The 24302-nt window shown below is 41.5% G+C and overlaps 1 protein-coding gene across 1 annotated transcript in view; it reads left to right on the top strand.

The window, feature by feature from the left end:
• Positions 1 to 589: 589 nt before the first annotated feature.
• reln (reelin) overlaps positions 590 to 24302 on the top strand; it is a 66852-nt gene continuing 43139 nt past the window's right edge. The window contains exons 1-2 of the mRNA XM_077595892.1: positions 590 to 1084; positions 13016 to 13123. Of these exons, the coding sequence (XP_077452018.1) occupies positions 832 to 1084; positions 13016 to 13123 (361 nt within the window). The 5' untranslated portion in view covers positions 590 to 831. The remainder of the gene's footprint in view (positions 1085 to 13015; positions 13124 to 24302) is intronic.

Here is a 24302-nt window from a genome sequence, read left to right as displayed (position 1 = left end):
GTGTCCTCATTTGGGAGGAATACAAAGAGGAATGAAGACGTGGTGGATATATACACTGTCCATGTGAAATGCTCATCCATCAGCCACACTCAGTGGGGACTACGAAGCAGAAATTAAGGTGGGCAACTATGCTCGTGGGGCTTCATTTGAGGGAAGGGGAAAATGTTAGAGAATTTTGTGGAAACTGAGCTTCTAATGGAAAACCAAAGAAAGACGCAACAGAGAGGAGAGGAAAAACAAACTGCAGTCTTGTCTAAGAAGGGAGGAGCGATGGATATGTTGCAAAAAAAGGAGATTGAAAGTGTGCGGGGTGATCTGCATGGAGATCTCGAGTCTCAAGCGAGTGTTCCAAGGGTGCCAAAATGCTGCTTTTGCGAGGTTTAAAAAACTCTGGAAAAGACAGGACCAGGAAGGGCGTAAGGAAAAGATAGAGTGATGATAGAGCAGAGGGAGGGTGGAGAGGGGAGGCCGTCTCATGGAACTCTAGCACCACGCGAGAAACTGGTGTTGGAGTGAGGCGAGCGCAGAGAGGGAGGAGAGGGAGCCACGGGGAGGGGTGTTGAGGTATTTAAACGCTGGAGCAGGACAGCACAGCCTGAGCGCTCAACTCCCTGAGCAAAGGTAGGACAGGGAGAGGGAGCACCAGAAGAAACGGAGCTTCTGCCACACTTTTTCCACACTTTGAGACAATACACGTACACTCCAGCACACACTTTTGGACTTTTGACCCATCAGTGGACTCCAGACGATTTCCCCTGCAATCCATCTCTCTGATTCCTTCTTGCTCCCATTCATTTCTCACCCGCCCTCACCCTCACTCTTTGAGGGCAAATGGTGGCGGCGTGGGCTCCTCTTGGGGGCGCCTTGGGCTTCACCCTGCTGGCCCTAATTCTGGGCAGCAGCAGCGTGGACTTTGGGGTTCCTCCGGCAAGCTTTTACCCCCGCTTCAACCCCTTTTTCTTCCTATGCACCCATCATGCAGAGCTGGATGGAGTTGGGGTTGCTGAAGGTGGGGGTGAGGTGCTGCTTACCCTTCAGATTCTGGGTAACCCCACTGCCTACACCCCAGGACAGGAATACCAAGGTGTGTCCATTTATCATCATTTTTAAAATAATGTAAAATAAAACTTCCTGTTTCTGTAGCAGTTTGTGTGCATTGTCTTATTCTGATTCTGAATGTTACTTTTATTCTTAAATTCAGTAAATTAAGTTAGAAAAAAAAATTCTAGATAATTAAAACTGCTGTTATCTGAATAGCAAACCTATGTAGACTTATGGGTAATTTGTCAGTAACCAAAAAGAGAGATATCAACAACTTATTGGAAGGACAAAGGATTGACATCAACACACCTCCAGCAAGATTTCACATCTGACACACATTTCTGTTTCTAGTCCAAAATAAACATTGTCATCAGCTCGCTATAGTTTTTCACGCTTGTTGCGTGGAAGCATGGTTTATGTAACTGCAAAACACAGAATAGTCCTATCGATTGATAGACTTCAGTGTTGAGCATCTTTGGTGTTTGACTAAGCTGTGGTCCGTATATACTCCGCGCGTAGGCAGCTTCTCGTCAGGATCAGAGGACTGAACGAGAGGGAGTGCTTATGCAAAAATGGGGAGAGACTAGGAACAAAAGGAGCATAAAATGCTTAAGATTTTGATTTTGTTCTAGTGTGTTTGGGCTGTGAGAGGACGCACATCAATTCGTTTTTCCCCCCGCTCGTACACTGGCACCTGTTTGTGGAAAAGTGATGATCACTCCAACTGTTTCGCCGTTCCTCTTCACAGACTCTGTTAACTTACTTAACACTGAGGACAGTGACCCTCACGGCCCAGCAGCTCTGCAGGGGAAATGTTCCCATGCTATTGTTATTATCAAATGTGGTTTAATTTTGCTGATTGAATTCACCTTCAAAGTGAAATAATACACACATTTTGTGTGTTCTCATCTTTGGTTTCATTCCGTTCCTCGTGGCTGACCTCTAACGCTCATCCTCGCTTGATGAGCTGCAGTGTTATTTGAACAAATAAACTTCTTGAATTCGAATAGGATCAGTCCAACACAGTTTGTTGGGAAAGAGCAGATGAAAGCTGAGAAGAGAATCGTTCCGGAAAAGCCACTAAACTGTGAAAGTCAGTTTTATCCTTTTCTGGAAATTACTCATGGATCAAGCTTTGTGTCAAGGACCTTTTTAGCTGAGAGATTTGAATAACTGGCTGTTGGATGGGAGGGATGCTGCACACAGAGCGGTTTAAATAATTAGCATTTGAAACGTGGTGGACCGGGAGGGGAGAGGGTTTTTAAATACGGAGTGAGGGGGAGATTTGAATGACGATGAGAGGCTTGAGCAGATAAGAGGAGCAGCGTGGCTTCCACGGAAAAATTACAGGCTTCCAAGCTGCTCACTTTTCTTTTCCGTCCCGTGCTTTGGCCCACGACGCTGGCTCATTGTTAAATATCTGCGGTTTTGACTAGGGAGGGTGGAAGGCTGAATGGCAAGTGAACAAGTGAAACATGGCTGCCCGTGTACTAAGTTCAACGATAATAACCGATCATAACTGCATGCTCTCGCTTCCAAATGTCAGAGTAGATGGAGTATTGTGGTTTGACGGCTTCATCCAGGTGATAAATTCATTGCCTGAAAATGCAGAAAACAATCCTTTCCTACAGACAAAACCATTGACAGCTCTAAAAATTAACTGTTTTGATATGGACCACACACAACTTATTTTATTTCACAAATTAACTCATTAGGTGCTATTGACGGCAATAGACGTCCAACTCCATTTGAATGTTAAGCCTAGCAGCGATCATTTGCTGTCAGCCCCTGCCACTCAAAATGAATTAAAATTCTAATGTCATAAATGCACTGCAAGATGATTATTTAATCCTAGCTACAGATATGGTATCAATTGTTTTTTTTTTAAACATGAATATTCTGGGAACCACAATTGTTAGTATTTTACTCAAAATTTCCTTCTTTTTTTTTAAATTTGAGTGTACAGTACATTGCTTTAACTAATTATTTTCACAATATCGGTGGCCCTGGTTTAATCTCCTAAAAGGAATGATGTAACTGTTGAGCAAACTACATGAGGAAATGGTGGGTGGCAGGCATTGGAGAAGCTGGCCATGTGTTTGGCGAAGGCTTTTAAAGCAGAATGTTGAAGGAATGCTATGTTTACAGAGCAACTTGGATGACACAACCGAATTGGTGAACCTTTTCATGGAAGAGAAAAGAGGTGAAAGTCTCACGAAAACATTTAAGCTCTCAGAGCCAAGCAGAAGTAAGATTCTGTGTGGCCTATTTGCTTTACTCTAATTGAGTTTCTGACCTGACCTCACTTCCTCCTCCTGAGTTACTTTGGAGTGATAAGACTGGCTTGTGTGGGCCGTGTTCTGTAGATTACTGTATTAAGTTATCAGAATGCAATGGGCAGGAAAGGTTACTGCTTGTGCTGCAACTGTTGCCAGGATTGTGATGGAGAAACCTAATACGTAAATGCCGTTCTTGGAAACTGAAGAGTAGGTGCGATGAAAAGATTATGTGCACTTTAGGTTCGTGTATGACAGAAGCGTGTGTCACTCGTATGTACAATCACACACCCTGGTATGTCTGTTCTTATCTTCAGCGGGGAAGCGGGGTAAAGTCACTCTGAGATCTGAACTCTCCTCGAAATAACCAACAGGTCCATTGGAGATGCACTTGCTGTACTTGAAAAGACTTTGCTCAGTGTGTCCTCTCGATTAGACTTAAAGGCCGCAACTGAAGAATAATCACCATTTTGGAGATCTGGGTAGAATGTCCCATTGAAGAATTTATTATTAGACGAATCCAAGAAAACAAAATGTATGATAAATACTCGTGCTATCAATTTATCCAATATTGGTGAAGTAAGATTTTTTTTGCATGTTGATTGAATGACATTAAAAAGAAACGTACATATACTTGCGCTGACCTTATTATTGGAAACTAATTTTATTTCATAACTTGTACGGCCCATTTGCTCTACCGTAAACAGTATGAGAATGTCTGGCAGTTTACATTTTTACATTGTACATTTTTCCACAACCACACATTAAGTATGAGCCAGCAGTGCATCTCAAGTACAGGAGCTCTTGGGTCATGAGTAATCTGTTGCTTCTTTCAAACTAACATTGAAAAAGAAAAACTGGAAGAACTGCATGTTTCAAGAAATGCTGGGAAGTGCATAGGCCCTATTGTTTTTGTCCAAATCATGAACAGACTGGTTGACCACAAAATAAATCCGTGCTTACACTGGCGACGCCTTCAAAATACAACAAAAATACAATTTCTGCTGTGTAAGAAAATATCTGCCATGGACATTCTTCTGACTTGTGCAAAATGTCTGCAAAGACAACAAACAGACCCATTTTCAAAGTCTCATGTGAAAGAACTCCCGACTGGTGGTTTTTGTAAGGGTCCAAGTCCTTTCAGAATATTAAGGCACCCATTATTATACTACAGGAGAGATTAGATTAGATGCTTGGAATTTATTGAATCCTACATGGCCAACTGTATTTTTCCACAAAATTACATTTGTAATGGTAACTTGAAGATGAATCCATCTTTAAAAAAAAAAAGAAATATGTTAGCACTAATTTCCCTCCTGTTAAGTGCTTTTAAGTATTTTAGGCTGTTCCCCAAGCAACCACCACCATTGTGTCATGCGCTTCTCCCTATTTATTTATTTTTTTATCCTGCGAACATTCTGTTGAACAACATGCCAACCACGGTAAAGTAAAGGTCAGCAGCGCAAGGCCTTGTTTGGAAAGGCAGATGTTATCAGACCAGGCACTTGCTCTTATCGAGAAAGCAACACAAAGATGTCATGGAAGCACAGCTCCCATCTTTAAGTTGTTACATGCCAAAATGGTTTTACCTTAGTCTGTTGTGACTTCAGTATCCTGTGAGATGTCATGGTGGCCCAACGTAGCACCGAACAAACTTGAGACCCGTTAAATGAAAATTCTGAAGCTTTTCATATGTTTTTTTATAAATACCAGGGCTACATTGTCCAGTCGCCCTTTTTATGTATTACGTTTATTTTTTTTGCTCAGCTATGCCAATCATATTTCTCTCTCCAGCTTTTTCAGTGCACCTACGCACCAAAATAGAGCGGTTGCTTGAATTGGTTTGTGAACCAACGAAAACCTGGCCTAGTTTGGAGAACTGTTGAAACTTAAAGGGGGGCAAGTGGATGGGGGCTGATGGTTTAATGGCGCTCTGCTGTGAGTAAAGGAAAACCAACAAGCAGTGCATCGTCGCACTTTAAAGTGTGGCGAACGCTTTGAATTCATTAACTTTCCAGCTTTTGAGTCACTCAGGCTCCCGCTGCTTTGTCTGAATAGGTCACTTCACTGAGTAGCGGGAAGTGTGTCAAGTGCAATACTTTTGTCATGGCCGTTCTGCATGTTTGGGTGTTCCGTCTGTGTGTGGACAAAGACTGATGAACCATTTAAAGAGCATTGTGTTTGCTGAGATATGTTCGTTTCTTTTGTATGGAAGAGCAGATGGGCAAGAAATGAGAATGGATATGCATTTGGAATCTCCCCTTTTGTCACACATCCATGCTTGACTGTGCACGCAGGTCTCCGCTCATTGTGGGTGATCCATCATTACAAAGAGACAGGTCAGATGTTCCACTAGCTCAAAAACATGTCCCGATTAGTAGGCTCTTACACTTGACGAGTTCAGCGTTAACATAAAATATGACATGGGAATAGAAATGGGAATTGGCGCCCAAGTTGAATTTGATTGAAAATAATGCAAAGAGTCGGTCAGTCGGCTCTGGTCTGGAAAAGTTGATGTTGCGTCACCGGAATCCTGAGCACGAAGAATCTCATCCTGCTTGTGTGTTGAAAGTTTGCTTGAAAAGCAAGAAGCCATTTAGAGCATCTGTGTGATGAGGTGTGTTCCTCCTCCAGTCTTATTTTGGCACACGGCACTGAACTCTTACATTTTTTATTGACCATTTCCTCAATGGATTTATCCCCCCCTCCAAGATAAAGCATGCAAGCTCTTATCAAGCAAACGCAAATTGTGTTTTCAGTAACTTTTATGAGTGGGCAGATGAGTGGGCGCGAGTAGTTTGAAGATGTTGAAAAGCATGCGTGTCTCTTGATTTATAACTGGGCTGCACAGATGTAGTGGATATGAACCTGCACTGCTCCAGGCCACTTGCTTCTCCTTTTTCTTTTTGTGGTTGCAGAAGAGGCCATTAAGATAAATAAATAAAACATCCGATACAATATTTTACACTGTTTAAAGCACATTATGATTTGAATGCTAAAAAGCATTGGCGTTGGTCATAAACTCCCAATGCCAACCATTTTTAGTTAAAAAAAAAATAAAAAAAAAAAATTGCATCAAACTTTTGCCTTGGGAGCCAATTGTCTCATTAATATTGCGTGGTTTCCCAGGAACTGTTGATTGGCCTATCTACCTTATCCACGGCCTCTTTCTGGCAGAGAACAGCTCCTTTTGCCACTTCTTTTGCCGTTCTGGAATCTTTGCCTGGTGCCCCGTTTGGCAGCTCAGTAATCCCCCAGTGGGGGGAAGGGTGTGGCAAAGTATCATCTGTGCTGATAGCATTCAATGGGCCCTGTGGCTCTTCAGGAGACCCTCCAATGCGTAGGCGACGTGGTGCAACTAGCAGAGTGCTGGTGACTCGGCGCGTGCCTCAGGGGGATTAGCCTCAGCCCTGCTCCCCTCTTTTTCCGGCACTGGCCCGCTCCAGCTCAGCTTGGCAGGCTGGCAGCGGCAGATTACACAGCCTCTCACATGAAGAGCTCAAGCATCCTCCTGTCCAAAGTGACAGCATGGGTGAGGGTGTTGGTGTTTGTAGACCCTTGAACATACCCAATTCTCCTAATACATTATTATGAAATGCCCACATAAAAAAAATCAGATTAATGATATTAAAACAAAATTGTTTGTAGGTTCTTCATATAGTAACATAAGAAATGATTGAGACTATTGCTTTTTGCTTTGTGTGTCTTTTGGTTGTGAATTGGAGTGTTGCATAGTTATCAGTTTGTATTGAAAATGTTGGTCTCCTATTTATTATTATTACAGCAGTGTAATATTTGTACATTTTGCCTTATAAAAACTCCCAAAATAAATGCAGTGTGTCCTTGAGTGCGACATTTTTCGTCTTCAGTGTGTCTTTTTTCCCCTAAAGTCTGCAAGAAAAGGCATGTTGAATAACAGGATGCTTTTTAATGAGTGCAATTAAGTTAAATATCTTTAAATGATCCATTAACAAAGAAGAGCATTTCTTTTTAGTTACTCCACGTCATACTTTAATTAGAAATCAATAATTTCCCTTGATTTTATGACACACCCTCTTCTCACATTTTTTACCTCTGTATTTCTTTCTAATAACTCAATTGTTAAATACCTAAATGCTATGGAGGCAAATCTATTAGCTCAATTGGTCGTCTAGCATTGTCAATGGCACAGAAACATAATCACGATCACATAATGCAAATTCCAGAAAATTGGTTTGCAGTGAATTTGTACAATTTAATGGTGGTCCAATATCCCATGAGTGTCAATCTAGCCGGAATGTACTATAATTTCTTTGTAAATTTAATTTATGATATTACCGCATTTGTGCTGAAATCTGTATTTGCACAGGATTATGTTTTCATGCCTCAAGCCAATTTCAAAATTGAATGTTTGTGTTTATGTCTCTGCTTTGTTTCAAATTTTTCTTTTGCCACTAGTGCGTTTCTGTTCTCATTCTGATTGGTTATGTTAATGTAGGGATGTGTACATATTCAACAAGTTTGCTTTTATGATTGAAGGGTGCTTGTGAACACTAAATATGTGAGGCAAATGTCTTGGTCTAAAGAACACATGGTGTTGATCATAAGGACAGCTCACTCTCCAGGCCTGGCAGTCACCAGACAACAGAAGGAAAAAAAAATCATGGCGTTCCTGAACCCTAATCCAATATGACTGTTTGAAATAACTGATAATACTACATTTTATGCTGAGTAATATACAGATTTTTCTGTTTGATGTACAGGATTATTGCTTCTAACCCTTGATATTTCTGTTGCCTTTTGGTATAACAGTTTCTCAGCCCCTAATTCTCATGTTATTCTATCAGGTTTTAAATGGGACATATTTACCATTTCTTTTTGATCATTTGGAAAGGTATTCTGGAGACTTAAGGTCAAGTCACAATCTGGAACTTTTTGGAGTTGCACTAATGTCACACTTACGTGGGCAGGGATTCCTGCGACTCTACTATTCGTATGAAGATAAAAAGAAAATATGCATTCAACAATTTGTCCCCTTGAAGCCAAGATGATGTTAGGGTGAAATAGAACAGTGTCTAGCTCATTGATTCTTAACCTTGTTGGAGCTGCCGAACCCCACCAGTTCCATATGCGCATTCACCGAACCCCACCAGTTTCATATGCGCATTCACCAAACCCTGCTTTAGTGTAGAATAAAATAGGATTTTTTTTCAAATTTAAGATATATAAATTCCTCGTAGCACTGATTGGCCAAGCAATGTCACTTGATCATCTGGACTCTATGTCTTGACCTCCGTGGCAGAGGCTCCACCGAACCCCTAGGGTTCGATTGAACACTGGCTAAGAGCCACTGGTCTAGCTTGTATTTTGTTAAACACTTGTGCTTACTCACGTTAGAAAATTGGGTGCATAGCCTTACATGAATGCAGACGGATGCATGCATTTGCATTGTAGCACAAGGAAGTGTTATTCTGACGCAGATTATGTGTGAAGAACAGGATGCTTGGGACTGAAGCGAAGCGCACGCCTCTTGCTTTTCACGGCTGTTGCAGGGGGGAAGCCAAACTAAGTGAGACAGCAACCCCCATAGAGCTATGGAACTATGATGCTACAACTCCACCTTGGCAGCATTTGTTAAAGCTATACATTGGACTCCTGCGATGAGTTGTTGGGAGCATTTGCATAAGGTGTTGGATATGTTAGGATTAAGCAGACCTGTAGATGCTTTAGTGAACAATTTTTGATGGAGCGTCTCACAGCAGATGGCAGTGCCAGCAGGCCAGTATGGTGCCAGAAGGTTACGCAATAGACTGATGTCTCCCAAACCTCACTGGAACAGCGAATGACACACTTCCCACACAATCTCTTGATAATGTAGCAGGTAGATAGAGACCTAATGATAAGTATGTTTAAGTGGCTTTTATGGAAGTTGCGGAAAGGACTAGTTGGATCCTTTTTCAATGCCTTTGGGGGACTCACAGGTTGAAGCGATTCAGGAAGATCACATTTAAGTGTCACGGGCAAACAGATGGAATTGTAGCATCCCCACGGCCTGGTCTTCATTTCCGTGTCCTCCACAGGCACGTGTGTCTGCCTGTGGGATATGGGTCAGATGGCCAGCTATCTTTATCAAAAGCGTTGCCAAGAAAAGCAGCATTCATTTGGAAATGAAAACGGTGTCCTCCGGCCCCCCCTCCTCCCTTTTTTGCGGGTTTTCCGTCTGAGAAAATTCGTGTTACTTTGCGGCTCGCTCCACATCGCGCTTGCAGAACCCCGAACGCGCCGTCTGCGGTGAAGCTTATGAAAGTGGGCGTGTTTGTACACAAGAGTATTAAAAAGGGAACCATTCAGGCCCCGCCAGCCACGCCGAGAGGACTTCAATGAAAGCAGGCAAGGTTGAAACGTAAATCAGTTCTTCTTACTTTCCAGCATCGCTCTAATCCTCTGCCAGGCTGATTCCTAAGAATTAGACTGTGCCAGCTTGCCTTGCCAACTGCAGTGGTGAGAAAGCTTCTCAACACCATCAGGAGACATGATTGTTCTAATTTGCCTTTAGGCACTATTTACTGGGATTACTGGGAGCTCAAAAATGATTGCTTACCCAGCATTCAGTGATCCAATCAAATTAGTAAAGCCCTCTTTGGATAGGTCTACAGATTTGGTTATTTACAGTATGTATAGTTCATGTTTGAATGCAGTTGTGTGCATTCATTCTGCATTGAAACTACACCTTCGCTTAGGGGTGATCCAAATAATATTGTTTTATAGAATGCAGTCATGACAGTGTCTTCCCACAAATCTTTATCACTTTTGGAGCTAGTGTAACATCAGGACTAGTCTTGGTCTTTTCTCAGTCTTGACTCCTCAACGTCTTTGTTTCAGACTGCCCACTGTGGTGAATTCAGAATTTTCTCACAAGGCTAGCACTTTAACAACATTAATGTGATTTTAAGGAAAAACAAACAAACAAAATAAATAAATAAATAAGCCTAATGTATTTTCACGGGTCATGTCTTGGTCTCTGTGATTTCTGGTCTAAGACAAGTCTTGGATAGCTTGGTCTTGAGCACAACAGAACCAGACTTGGGCATTCAACTCTGACATTTGATTGTGTTGTGTGTCCAAATGATCTCAGAAGGTGTTCGGATGAAGGGTTGGGATCAAAGGTTGTTACATGCATCAGCAAGCTAGCTGGTATTTTATGCCGTATTATTACTCCTTGTGGTATTAAAAAATAAATAAATAAATCTCACGGCCCGTCAATACTCAAACTGCGGTACGGTTGTGTTTCTGTAATGAGGCACACTACATCACATCATCAATATTACATACTGGCTTGGGGCCACGGGTTTTCCTCTGTGTTGTGTTCAAATATAAAACAGTTTTTACAGCTGTTTCCATCCCTTGCTACTAACCTATGATTGATAATTGTGCTGATTTTAGATTAAATAAGAAACTTTTTTTTTAAATTACAATTTAAGTCTACTCTCTTTTGTGATAGTAAAAGATCACAAGGAAAAACATTTTACTTTACTCTGTAAAGCGGTTTTTGTCTTCATTCTGTTCACCCACCCCCAGTTTCCTAGGTCAATAGGCCATTGTTACCATGACGACTAGAGTTGGAACAAGCATTGAGACTACGCTACCTGTTCTCACAGACTTCAAAATCTGAAGGATTTTCCCCCCCGTTATGGCCAAATTGCATTTCTATTTTTTCCCCACTTGTATTGCTGTTGATTGGTAGATAGACAACATCCATTTGAATGACAAAGAGGACCAATGATCATTCACTGCCAGCCACTTGCCGTTGAAATGGCATTGGACGTCTATCGCTGTCAATGACATGAGCATAATATTATGGTTGTCAGTGGCATGGAGTCTGTTCATTCTGTGCTTACCTTGCATACCATAAAAAACAGTGTATGTCATAAATGTACAAGTTACCGTTACAAAACTCTTACATGACTACACTTATACATGATGAATATATTGTCATATTTTCTCTGCTATGTGCGAAGGGAACAATGTTTGAAAGTATATTGAAATGTTATCCTAGAAGTGACGCTCCATTCATAGCAGTCAATATTCTAACTATGAATATAGTCTGCTCTGAACGGAGCATCACTTCACTTCTCGGCCTGGTTGGGCCATTTTTCAAATGAAGGCTCAGCTCTAGTCCAGGTTTTTGCCTGCTATAATAACTTCATGACGAAATCATGCACGTTCTCTATGTTGAATAGGAGTGTTGGCTGATATTACTTCAATACGTCTGCTTGGTCCCTCGGGCCATCAGTAGTAAAAAAAATACAGGTATGAATACCAATGTTAAAAGCAACCATCTAAAGTGGCCAGCCTGTTCCTGAAGATTTACAAAAGCATACGTGTGCATGTCCGTGAGAGAATATGACCCCTTCAACACCTGGATTTGATCATATTTTACTCATTTGATCGACTAAGTGTGAGATGGGAGTTGATGAGTGTGTGAATAATTTAGTTCTAACATTTGTATTGATCAGGTAGCCCTCAGCTGAAGGTACCATCATCTTTTCATACCTTTTACCACTGCTTTCATCCCTTCCTGATCGTAGCATGCTCCCAACCACCCTTCAACCTCCACATCAAACAGGGAGAGAGAGGCAAGTGCAGAGGAGAGTATTTTTCACTAGCTTCTTAAATGAGGTATAGACTGATAGAGAAAAATGTAAAAAATAAAAATGAAAAAATGTTTTAGGTATATTTGGAAGGCACCATACACTGAACTCTTGAATTAATAGAACAAGAGGAGAGGTTGATCCATTTGCATTAAACAGAATGAGTTATGAGCTGAATTATTGAGGCTTTGATATAAAGGAACAAGGGTGCTGCACTCTTAAGAGAGGGCGCAGCACATCAGAAATTCAAACAAAACACAGGATGCACGCATTCGAAGCCACTCGCGCCCATACACAAACATCAGGCGCCTTGCGTGTTTAAGTCTTAATGGAGTCCCCCAGACAGGCAGGCAGAGTGGGAGGCTGGGCCACACAGTCTGCTCTGCCTCGAATCCCACACGCAAACACAGCAAGTCCCGAAAGAAGAAGAGGCCCGACACCAAACTTGTTGCCATTCCATAATAAAAACACACTGTGGGTGTCACTGTGTTTTCCTATTCCTCGAAATGCAGAGGGGGATTCCGGGGTCACTGCTGACTCCAGGTTATTTGCTTTTACTCCTCCCTTTGTAAAAGTATATTTTGTAGGAGTGGGTTCTTCAAGAGGCTAGACTTCTCCCCCGTGTTCAGCTATGTTTGTCTGGCTGGAAGCTGTCCAGCGGCAAATCTACTGGCTCTGTGGTCCCATCACTCAAGCTTTTGTTTACAGGGAGGATCAATAGCTAACTTGCTGTGGGTTACACTAAGCTGTAGATCTCAACCACTGAAAAATAAACTTGTGGTAGATTTCAGCCTAGATGCTGACCCAAAAAGGCTACAGGCCTCAACATAAGGAGTACTGTTAATTGGCTCATAAGTTTTGTTCCTGTCAGGCTGTGATCAAAGTATAGCGATGTTCTTTTATTTATTCATGATGTTGTTCTTTTCTATTGAAAAGAGGTTGTTTTGTTCTGAAAAAGATGTTTTGTCTCTCATTGAAGCAGGCATCATCCGTTCCTGTAACAAAGCTTAGTTAGATGAACATTGGTTAGTCTTCCACTCCTGAACCTGAACTGTTTTCTCCCCACAGTGAGCATATCTACCAGCGTGTCTTTCGACGGACTACTGGTGACTGGCCTGTACACTTCCACGCCCGTCCAGTCGGCTCCCATCCCTGCGCCGGCTGCTTTTGGCTTCGGTAAGTCTCAGATGTAAAACGCTTAGCCAATGTGACCTCTTCATTGCACGCTCAACTGCAGACGGAAATGATGAAGTCTCACAGAGTGCGCGACCCAGCTCAGTAGTTCACTTCCGTTCCCAGATTGTATAAGACCATTTTCCTGGTCCTGTTTTGGCAGGGTATAATAAATGAAAAGTGGAGACTGCCAGATGAGTTTTATGTCATCTCGGGGATTTGAGAGACTTGATCGATTTGGATGACTGGACTTTTGAGAATTGAATGATATTGTACTTGTGTTTAGCAGGCCTGTGTCACAGGACTGATGTTCCAAGTTTGAATCTCCAGTCCTCCCGTGTACATCTTGTACCCAGGCTTGCCTGTACTCAGGCTTTGATCTCACATTCTCCGAAAATGCATTTCCACTTTATGGAAAGCTCAACATTTTCCAAAGATGTTGTTGTTAGTGTTTATGGTCTAGGGTGTAGCCAGTGGACCAAAGTCATCCGGGATAGGCTACATCTTAAAAATGACTTTTTGAGAAATTGGTTCATAGTGCAAAAAGAAATTGAGACTGCTGTGATAAAAAATCTCATTAAGTTATAAAATTGTATTGTTTCCTTATTAGGACATATATAAAACAATAGTTGATTTTAGTTTACGCATGTGCACACCATATACTTTAACATTTTCTGCATCAACCTGGGGGATTTATTCAGAATGGATGTATTGATGCAGCCAGAAGCATTTGAGTCAAACCCCACCACGATTTCTGAACAACAAAGAGAATGCTTAAAGTCCAAATGGAATGGAAGAAGCTCTCAAGTGCAGTGGAGATTTCTCTAGGCAATGGACCAAAAACAAAGAAGGAGGAGAGTCCTACTGGTCCAGAGTCAATAACCTGTGCACTATTACAAAAAAAAACATTTCTGGTTGCCAGAATATGAACACTGCTATTAATATTATGAAGCACCACACAGGGAACACAGAGTGGTCATAGTTCATAGCATTTGGTTAAATAATAGTTAACTGGTATTCCGAAAATATGGACAGCCAGATGAGCAATACGAGGATGCAGAAATTCATTGTTGGGAGGTGACCAGACAACGGCGAGGCATTTTAATGCTGTTGTATAGCGCAACAGCCTAAAAATGAGGAATTCCTCTGATGTTACATTTTTCATCAAATAATACATGGAGGGAAGATTCAACTGTGTATATGTAACTTGAATGGGTCTATCATTTATTCAGAAAAAAATAGTTACCTCATTGACAATACTTCATCAGTGTTCTAAAAGAAAATTGATGACATAGCTATTAATGAGAAAGCCAGAGATGAAAAGACTTTGAAGAACAAGCTGTGGAACAGCACTATCATGATTTGCATTGTTGTTGTGACAAGTATTAAAGGATCTGAGTGGCCCCGGGAAGGTCACGCAACTCAACAAGGGAATTTAACAATCCTGTTGTTTCATGTCTTGCGCCTCGGAAGGGGTGTGCCTCTAATCCCTCTCTCCCTAATGGTAGCGTGCAAGAGACAAACGGTACACATATGGATGTACGAACAGAAAAAACTTGACAGAGAAATGCACATCCACACTCCAGTTGCGTACCACTGGCCGGGGAGCATGTGGCTGACAGATGGAAGTAAAGTGAACCTTTGGACAGAAAGGCTAAAACATCTTTTCTTTGCTCTGGCTTCACTTGAAATTCTTTGTGTTTAACACACTCTCTGCCAACCCAGGTATCTTTCAAGTATTCACACTGTGTGGTGATAGTTATAGTTAAATTTATATTAAAACAGTAATGGTGATAGACTGGGAGAGGCTTGCATTGATCCATTTGCTGCCATTTCTCTCAAGCCAAATGGATTAGCTGTCTATCATTATCAATGGGACTCAACAAGTACATTTAAATAACTTCGAAGCAGTTCAAACACTATGGAAGTTGTTGCACTCTTGCCTTATTTTTAGTGTTGTAAGTGGAAATATGCCAAGGTTAATGTGCTTTGCAAAAACAGTAATTTCAGAACATATCTGGTCCGTCTATCACCCCCTAAATTGTAGCCAATGAGTTAATAAACTCAATTCAATGCCACTGATGAGGAGAAACTGCCAATCAATTGAAACTGAGAGGGCTGACCCTGACATGGTCATTCACTATCAGTTCAAATGGATTGGATACAGTGCCGGAACAATTGTGAGCAGGGCCCAGATGTAATGAGTATAAACGGGCCCCTCGAGTCAACTGATTGATGATGACAGCGGATGGGCATTTGCTGACCTCCTGAGGGACAGGGATTTGCTGGTGGAGCGGCCGAGATGTGGTGGTGACACGACACCCAATGACAGACAAAGTGTTAATGTAGTCCCATTTCAGCATGATTCAGTACAGTTTTAGACATCAACAACCACATTGATACATAAACTGTTTTATACCGGTCAATTGCTTGGATGTAATTTCTTACTCTATTGAATGAGAAACAGTGTCCAACGTTTGACTTGTGCTGTAGACGTGCCTAAGTTTGTATTCAGTGATTGTTGGTTGCATGATAAACAAGGCAAGCTAGATAGATATTTAAACAGTTGAGAAGGGTGTGTTGTTTAGTGGTTGGTGTGGTCAGAAGGGCCTATGAGATCACGCTTACCCAAACTCATAAAACCAGTGCTGCATACCACACTGTTCTTCTTACACGGCCTTTTATGTGTTTTATGGGTGGATGGCGGTGGGTTCTGTCTTGTTGATTGTGAGGGCACACACACGCACATGTATTCAGACGCCAAAGCATGGAGACAGTGATGGGACCAATTTATTGGTTTTCTTTCACTCAGAATATTAGGGAATTTCACACCGAATTTGTCATAAAAGTAAGTGGGAAGCTGTTGGGATGCCGACTTTTTACTGCGTCATCAGAACTAAACACCCACTCATGGTCAAATTAGCCCAACGGTGCAGTTGGAGTTTTAGTCAGGGTAATTTGAACAAAGACACAATGTTATTACTAAGCTGTGGCAAGTGTGTAAACTGTCAAACTGGAGAAACATTGTTTGTGGTAGCCAGTCATGCTTAAGACTGGGTGTCGAATGACTTTGTTTTCTAATGAAATTGCCTGACACAGCAGTGAGACTGAATCACTGTGCCAGGGAGTGTAGTATTTTAGGAGTCTAACATTCAATATATGCACTTGCTATGTGGGTTAGTGTGTAAAGAGGTTCTTTTGGTCTATTTCTTCGAAAAGTGGAGTCTTTTTCTGAAAAGCAATTTCATTGTGGCCTGCCTGACTCAATTCCTGGAACCATCCATCGACATTTTGTTTGTCCCCATTTGACAACAGTTAGTCCATTCTGAGTACTTTTTCTTTTCCAGCCCTTTGGCATTTTAAAGCATGATCATCTTAAGAGTTCTATCAAGGAAAAGGAAAAGTTGATGTGTCTGTTGATCAGTGTTTATATGCAACAGCATTTAACTGTAGTGCCACACTGCAATTGTGCGGTCAGGCAGGAACCTTGTTGAAAATGTTAACCTTTCCAATTGCTGCATTAATGGGTAAATGTTTTCTATCAAAATGTTAAAATAGAAAAGCAGAATGGATATCCGTTGTGAAAAGTGAACTCAATTTTGAAATTATATGGGATGGATAAAAAAAATATTTTAAAAAAGCCTGGAATTGAAGACAGCCTAGAATAGTAGTGGGAATAAAGCAAAAGCAATGACTGCCGAGCAAGAGAGGGATTTTGTACATGTGCATGAAAAGTGGTAAAATCGAGCAATGAAAGGCGAAAACGAGGAGGGGGTTGAGAGTCGGTGGATCGGAGCACGATGGGATGGGGTTCCATCGCACCCTGTGTCCAAGAGGCTGATTGGTGTTGCCGTGCCGATGCTAAGCCTCTGAGAACACAGTCATTGATGGATGGTTTATGCACAGGGTGATGGTTATTTTGTCGCTCATTTGCATATTGGTATACATTTGCGACGCGGCTCCCGTTGCCAGCAAAAGCCTGTCCTCATCTCAGTATGATGGAACTGGCTAGCTGACAAAGAGACAGTTTAGTGACAGGCACATCCAACCCCCAGTCTGTCCTCATGACGGATGGCCTCCTGCTAACACACGAGCTATTAGAGATGAAATTTGACTGCACCTTGACCCGTGGAGGAGGGTAACAGCGTGGGTGTATATGGTCAAAATGGCAATCATTTTGCATAAAAAGTGCACACCGAGACATTTATTTCTTACCTCTATTTTCAATGATTTCATTTAATAAACCACACTAAAAAAACTTTTTAATGTAGGTATTTGTTACTTTTCTATTTTGCTGTCAGAAAGCATGGCAAATTCTGGATAACATTGTTATGGAAACAAGGAAGATATATGCTATAAATAGACAGAAACCTACAGTATAGTAGAAAGTCAAAAGATAATCCAAATATGTAGGTTTCACTGTATAGTTGCCAAATTATAATCATTTTGCCTAATCAACTTTGTAATCACTGTAATCACAAATTGAATGGCATGTAATTTAAACATGGTTATTAATATCTGATTTTACTGAGCTATTTTTCGACAATGTCAACAATTTTCCATGTAAGATGAAACTTTTAAAATAAATGAGTTATCATTTATTATAAAAATACTTATTCATTTTGTAAATACTTGTTGAGAAGGTGTTTGATTAATTTGGTGCGAGCGTACATTTTAAACGTAAAAATCCATCACCTTCATCTAAATGAAATGATCAAAATAATGATCTCGTTTAAAATGGAATTACTAATTGCGCAGTATAGTCGTATATTCAATCACCTTTTTTTGTTGTAGCTATGGCTATCTTTGCCTTCTCAGCACTGATCCAATTGAATGTCCAATGATGAGAGATGGCAGATCTTCATGTCGATGTTTATGCAAACACACAAGCGGTGGTGATGACGGCCTTGTTTTCCAGCTTCTACCTATTCCCACACACATCTCAGAGTCCCCAGAGAGTGCCCATGTGCTTCCTCATACCCAACATAGCAGCCCTGGTATTACACCTCTCATCATCTACCTCCCCTCTGAGTGTGTAGAAGGGGAAAGAGGAATGCTGTAGTGAAAGGGTGGTGCAGGGCGAGGGAAGGCATTCCCATCGGAGTGAGAAGCTGTCAGTTCCTGGGAGACTTCAAACAAGTTGCCTTCCTGTGATCAGCCTGCTTCTGGTTCTCTGCTGACAGCTCCCTGACTGTGCCACTTACACTTCTTCATACATGCACACATTCAATGTAGTAGATGCGCACACATATTCACTCGCTGCCACGAGAGCACCCACAGTCACTGACTTATCTATTCACTCCCAAAAACAATCATCGTATTCAAGATGCACACATCCGCTCTGACGTCCTTCATTACAATAACCTTGGACATCGGCACCTTTGCGACTTTTTAAAGCAGGGGTGCCAAAGAAATCTTTGTTGGAGGCCACGTTGGCTGCCATTGAGGGACTGGACCAGGGGTGTCGAAACTTCCACAAAGTGAGTGAGGGATGGCAGTCAACTGATTTCACTTTAAAGACACCAGATTGGTGAAAATGTATCCTCTTCGGTTGAAATGGAAATTTGCGGCCCTTCGGAATGGAGATTGACTGAGCTGGTTCGTTGTAATACTAGCTGCTTTTCTGCCATCAAAGGTGAAAGGCTGATAACTAATGATTACAAACTTGCCCAGTCCCAGGTATCCTTACGTGATGATGCATCTCAAGTCAAGTCCGTCCATGTACAAAGATACCCTATCTGCAAGTTAAAAGCAAAACCACCTTCAAAGAATTCAAAGAAAACCAGCCTCCATTATTAATTCAAGTGATATCAGGAGCGGAGTCCAGACTAGTGCATTAGAGATGGATTTAAGCCCTAGCAGAATAGGTCTTGCCTCAGAGGTGAGTTGGAGTTGAGTATTTCGCTTTCCTTGCTTATTTTATATAGTTGAACTCACTGGCTGCCACAGAGGACATTAGATGTCCAATCCATTTTAAGTGGGAGATGTGGTAGCGACCATTCTCCTAGTTGCAGCATTGCTGTTTTTCCCGCATGCATTCAAAGCATGATTTCAAACCCTTGTGTGTTGTCCATTTTCTAATAAGTACATATTTATATATCTATATCTATCTATTTATATAGTATCTCTCTCTATTTATATATATATATATATATATATATATATATATATATATATATATATATATATATATATATATATATATATATATATATATATATATATATCAGTGGCGGGCGGTGCATTTTCTGGTAGCGCCTTCAACGTATCAATCCAACCCTCAAAAACTATTTTATGGCTATAAAACCTCTACTGCAGCTACAGCTGCGACACATAAAAAATAATCAATACATTAATGCACAAAAATGGGGTAAAATCCACTTCCTAGCAGCATTTCATGATTAAATACAAATACTGGAGCTTTTCAGACATTAAAACCAGCCCAGGGGGTGATTTTTCCAGGAAAAGACAGCGATGAACGTCAATGGCGTACAGGCAAACATTGCCCGAAAATGGGGTAAAATCCAGCCGAAAACAGCATTTATTGATTAAATACAAATACTGGAGCTTTTTAGACATCAGAACCGGGCCCGGAGTATCATTTCCCCGGTAAAAAGACAGCAATGAACGTCGATACGTCCATACGTGAAATGACAAAAAATGCACTAAAATTAGGTAAAATCCACTTCCTAGCATCATGTATTGATTGAATACAAATACTGGAGCTTTTGAGACATTACAACCAGGCCAGGGGGGTGATTTTTCCCGGGAAAAGACAGCGATGGATGTCAATGGTGAAACGCCAAAAATTAAACTGGGGTAAAATCCACTTCCTAGCAGCATTTTGTGATTAAATACAAACACTGGAGCTTAAATACAAACACTGGAGCTTTTCAGATATCAGAACTTGGCCCACAATTGAAATATTATTTAGGAATATAGCCATATTTGTAATTTTACTCACCGAAAATCCTTTTTACACAATATCCATCCTCCTTTCTTTCTTCCTTCTTTCCCATCGCCATCGAAGCTAATGATGAAAGTCGAGCCTGTCCTGTCATATTTCCGGCATAGTCCGTTTTGAAAATAGCTTTAAATCAACACAACAATATACTATTTGCTTGTGGAGCTAAGTTAGCGCGCTGAAAGTGCTGGCTTCGGAGTTGACCGCCCTTTCTTAATGATGTCCATTTTTTTCTGGAAAAGTCCGTCTGGAAAATAGCTTTGTGTGCAAACAATCCATTTGTTTTTGCTTCTGTCGGCCATTGTGGGTGGAGTTTGCGATCTCGGCTGCCTCGGGTACTGCTTTGGGCTGCCTACTAGCCAATCATAGTTTGTGAAAGCAATGACATGTCCCAGCCAGCAAAATGCTAACGCCTATGAAAAATCATTGTTGGGTTGCCAACTCGAAATCTGATTGGTTAAAAGCAACAGTCTAGTTTAATGCAGCAGAGCCCGCAAGAAATGATTGTGAAAGCTTTGAGGCAGATCTGATCTGGCAACAAATAATGGCTGAAATGTGATTGGTTAAATGCTTCAATATGAAAACACACATCTGGAAAAAGTGCAACCAGGGGGAAAATCAATGAAAGGAAGCTAACAGACCATTTGGAATAATAAGTATTGATGGACAAAATATAATATGATTCAGATATTTCTTAGGCCAGCAGAGAAGGCCTTGAAGGCCCTGAGGGCCCGCCACTGATATATATATATCTAAATATGTATTGAGCACAGCTTTTTTATCTGCACATGGTGAGAGATTGTTTCAGTGCCAAAGAGGGGAGGTAGAAATTTCAATGGCATTTGACTCACTCGCTTTGGCGTATTTCTGTGCGCTATTACGAGTTTGCATCAGTTTCAGCACAAAGGGCAGGTTGACTTTGAAGTGTGTCTTGTGTGTCTTCATCTTCCGTACCTACACTCGCACCTTGCAAAACGAGTGGGCAGTGGTGAGCTCGGTGTGCAGAAAACGGTGATTTTACAAAGGCTCCTTGGCCTCTGAGCTCTATTCATGTTTCGAGTTCCCATATAGGAGTGTTAAAACCAGCAGAAGCGCTTTCTGATTCTGACATTTGGGGACAATGTGTTCGACTCATCTCTTCTCCCCAAAAGGACTTGAGTTTAGAGCGACCAGCTCTCCCAGATTTAACTTGACCCATATTTCAGCAGTAAAAATAATTGTTAACCTTCTCTGTTTTTCGCCTTCCTCCATAAGCAGGCTCTGGTGAGTCCATTGCCTTTCAGCTCCAAACTTCCTTTATAGTAACCATTTATCACTCATGTTGAACTCAAGTACCATGTCAAATACATGCTGCGGTACAAGGACGACATGCTTTGCATCCCCTCCTCGGCTTTACATCTGTCGCCGTGGGTGTCGTTCTTTCGCAACATGTGTGTCAGGACACAGCCCGAGAGAGCTTGGCCTTACCAGTTTGTTTATATGCTGTCTCTCAGCGTTTGGACCTGGCTGCTAGAAATTAGCACATGTCAAATCAGATTAATTAATCCTTGGCTCAAAATATTAGTTGAAGAGTCACGTCGAATTAAAAATCAAATTAGCCTTGGCGCCTGCCGGTAAAGCTGCCCTGATATGTGCCTGCCAAGCCACGCTGACACACATCTACGGAAAGCTCATAGCTGTCACTGATGGATGGACATGTAGTGGGTTGAGAGATTAAGGAGTGGAGGAAAAGTGGGTGCTGAAGGACTAAAAGGACGACGGGCATAACAACTTGGTGACTTTGCCACCCTGTGTGGAAAGTTTCTCCTCGGCTGCCTGTTGGCTGACGGTCTGTGTTTGCTCATCCACAGGCTCTAGTCTGTCCACCATCGCCAAGTCATGTCATAACAAAGCCTTTCAGTCACACTTCGCCCTAATGGAGTCTTTAGGACACTCTTCTGATTTCCGAAAAGAAATTCCTATTCAATAGCAAATACAGAACAAATGCATGAATATTATGAAACAAGTACACAATTTTCTCGAATTCGGTGTTGTCATGGTCTGTTTTGTGTTCCGGGTATATTGGTTTAATTCCTTGATGTTTCTTGTCACTTGTCCTTACATTTTCTAGTCAACTGTTCTTGCCTGGCCCTTGTGTCTATCAATCAGCTGCCTTTTGTATCACCCACATTTTCTCTTAACACCTGTGCATATAAGCTGTCTTTGCCATTGCCATTTCTCTTTTGTGGTTGCGTTAAATAACTGCAATACTCTAGTCTTGCCAAATTGCCTGGGTTTTTTTGTGACCTCAATGAGGTGCCTTGGAAAAGTATTTCCTCCCTAAATACTAGGCACAGGTATTGATTTTTTTTCACAAAGCTGTAGAGGTGGTAGACTTTTACATTTACTCACAACGTATGCAGTATTGTTTGAATTGTACTTTTATATTTTTGGGGGAAATATATATGTGCATGGCCTTGTTTTGAGACATAGGCACCTAATTCACAGCAATTAACTAGAGAATGGCCTTCTTGTCTGGCCTGTAAATACTGATTAAACAACATTTGTAACATGTTTCATATCCATTGATAGGAAATTCATTTAAAACCACAAAACATTACACATTGCTTACCCCCAGGTGTCTTTTTCTCGTGCCCCTGGATTCACATTTTCCCACAATGTGTCTTATCCCCTTCTTTCACTGATCACTGGCATCTTTCACCACCCACATGAATGCACAGCTTCTTCCTGGCAACAACGTGCTCAACCCCTGCCGTGGCCATACCAACAGTGAGCCATCTCTACGGGACAAACAGAGATGGATGTCGGTCCCAGCCAATGGCAGGGCAGAGTCAAATTCACGACCATGAGAAGTAAAGAATAGCTGACTGCAACACAATTACAAAGCCATACATGTTTCACATAAGCTCATTCAGTCGCACCAAAGCGTATGGGAAGCCTTTGTCAAGCCGTCAGAATTTTTGTGATGAATCATTTATATCAGCATTTTGTGGCGCTCCCATCAACATGTCGACAGGTTCCTTCTGCTGCCCTGTTGGCGTATTCCCATACAGCCACAGGCCTTTTAATAATCACAATGCCCCAATAGGTCTGAAATTTTACGAGTTGATTATGTGGGGGGGCTGTGCTGCCAATGATCTAACACATAGACCCCGAGGCATATGATATACAAATATTTGCATTAACCTCTGACTTCAAAATTAAGCCCATATTATTTATTCAATGAGTGATTTTTACGTATGAGTGCATGCATTATAAAAGCTTTGGCTCTGTCTGCTTCTTCTATAAATAATATTGTAAGCACCTTCTCTCCAGTCTTTCCAAACAATGACCTTTTTGCATCCTTTTAAGGAGTATTCACACCTGCCATATTCAGTCCAGACCAAACCTAAAAAGTATGCGGTGCGGACCTTTTTTGCTTGTGTGAATTCAAACCTGCCAACTCACGTGTGGACCAAATAGCTGGTCTGAGACCTTCCTAGAGATGTGGGCTCAGCTTGCTTTCAAGGACAGCAAAGCTGAAATTAGACAACTATTTACAAGTAACAGGCTTTCGTAGCCACAGGTTTATGGGAACTCTTGTTTGGTTAGCAGTAGGTTGGTTAACACAAGCCAGGTTTTCTTGAAATTTATACATAAAATCAATGTTGCATCAATAACCTCTTGTAACACTTGTTGTTGGATGAACTGTATCAATATGAGCCCGAGTGTTGCAGGCTAGTGCTCCGTACATTTTTAGTACTTGGATATTTTACAGCGTTACCCCTCCCAGACCACGTTGTCCAATGATTGAGCGATTTTTGCACGTGTAGGTTTGTTGTCAAATTCCCGGTCACTTTCGTGGGGCGAATACGCCCATACTCTAATGGCAAATGGAATTATTGTGATGTGAAATGATTCACTTTTGCTGGTCTTTACTGTTTGCCATTTACACCATAAATGCGTGGTTGTAGAGCGTTTGACCTTGATCAATCCTATTTGCTAGTGGCCAGATGTAGAATGGTGTTTGCTGTATAATTTGCGTTTGCGCACATTGACTTGAATGTGCCTCTCACTAACGATGATTTCTAGCACCAGTGCGCTGCCTCCTGCTGCTCTTGCAATGTGAAGCCAGTGCCAAGCTGAGCCACCAGTCGCCCATCTGCTCAATGGGGAGATACTTACTCCATTTAGTTGGCTTGATCTGCGCCTGGCTGTGGAACACTCATTAACTGTGCA

This window comes from Stigmatopora argus, chromosome 3, assembly GCF_051989625.1.
Source record: "Stigmatopora argus isolate UIUO_Sarg chromosome 3, RoL_Sarg_1.0, whole genome shotgun sequence".
NCBI lineage: Eukaryota > Metazoa > Chordata > Actinopteri > Syngnathiformes > Syngnathidae > Stigmatopora > Stigmatopora argus.
Note: the sequence above shows the minus strand (reverse complement) of the source record. Positions and strands in the feature narration are given on the sequence as shown.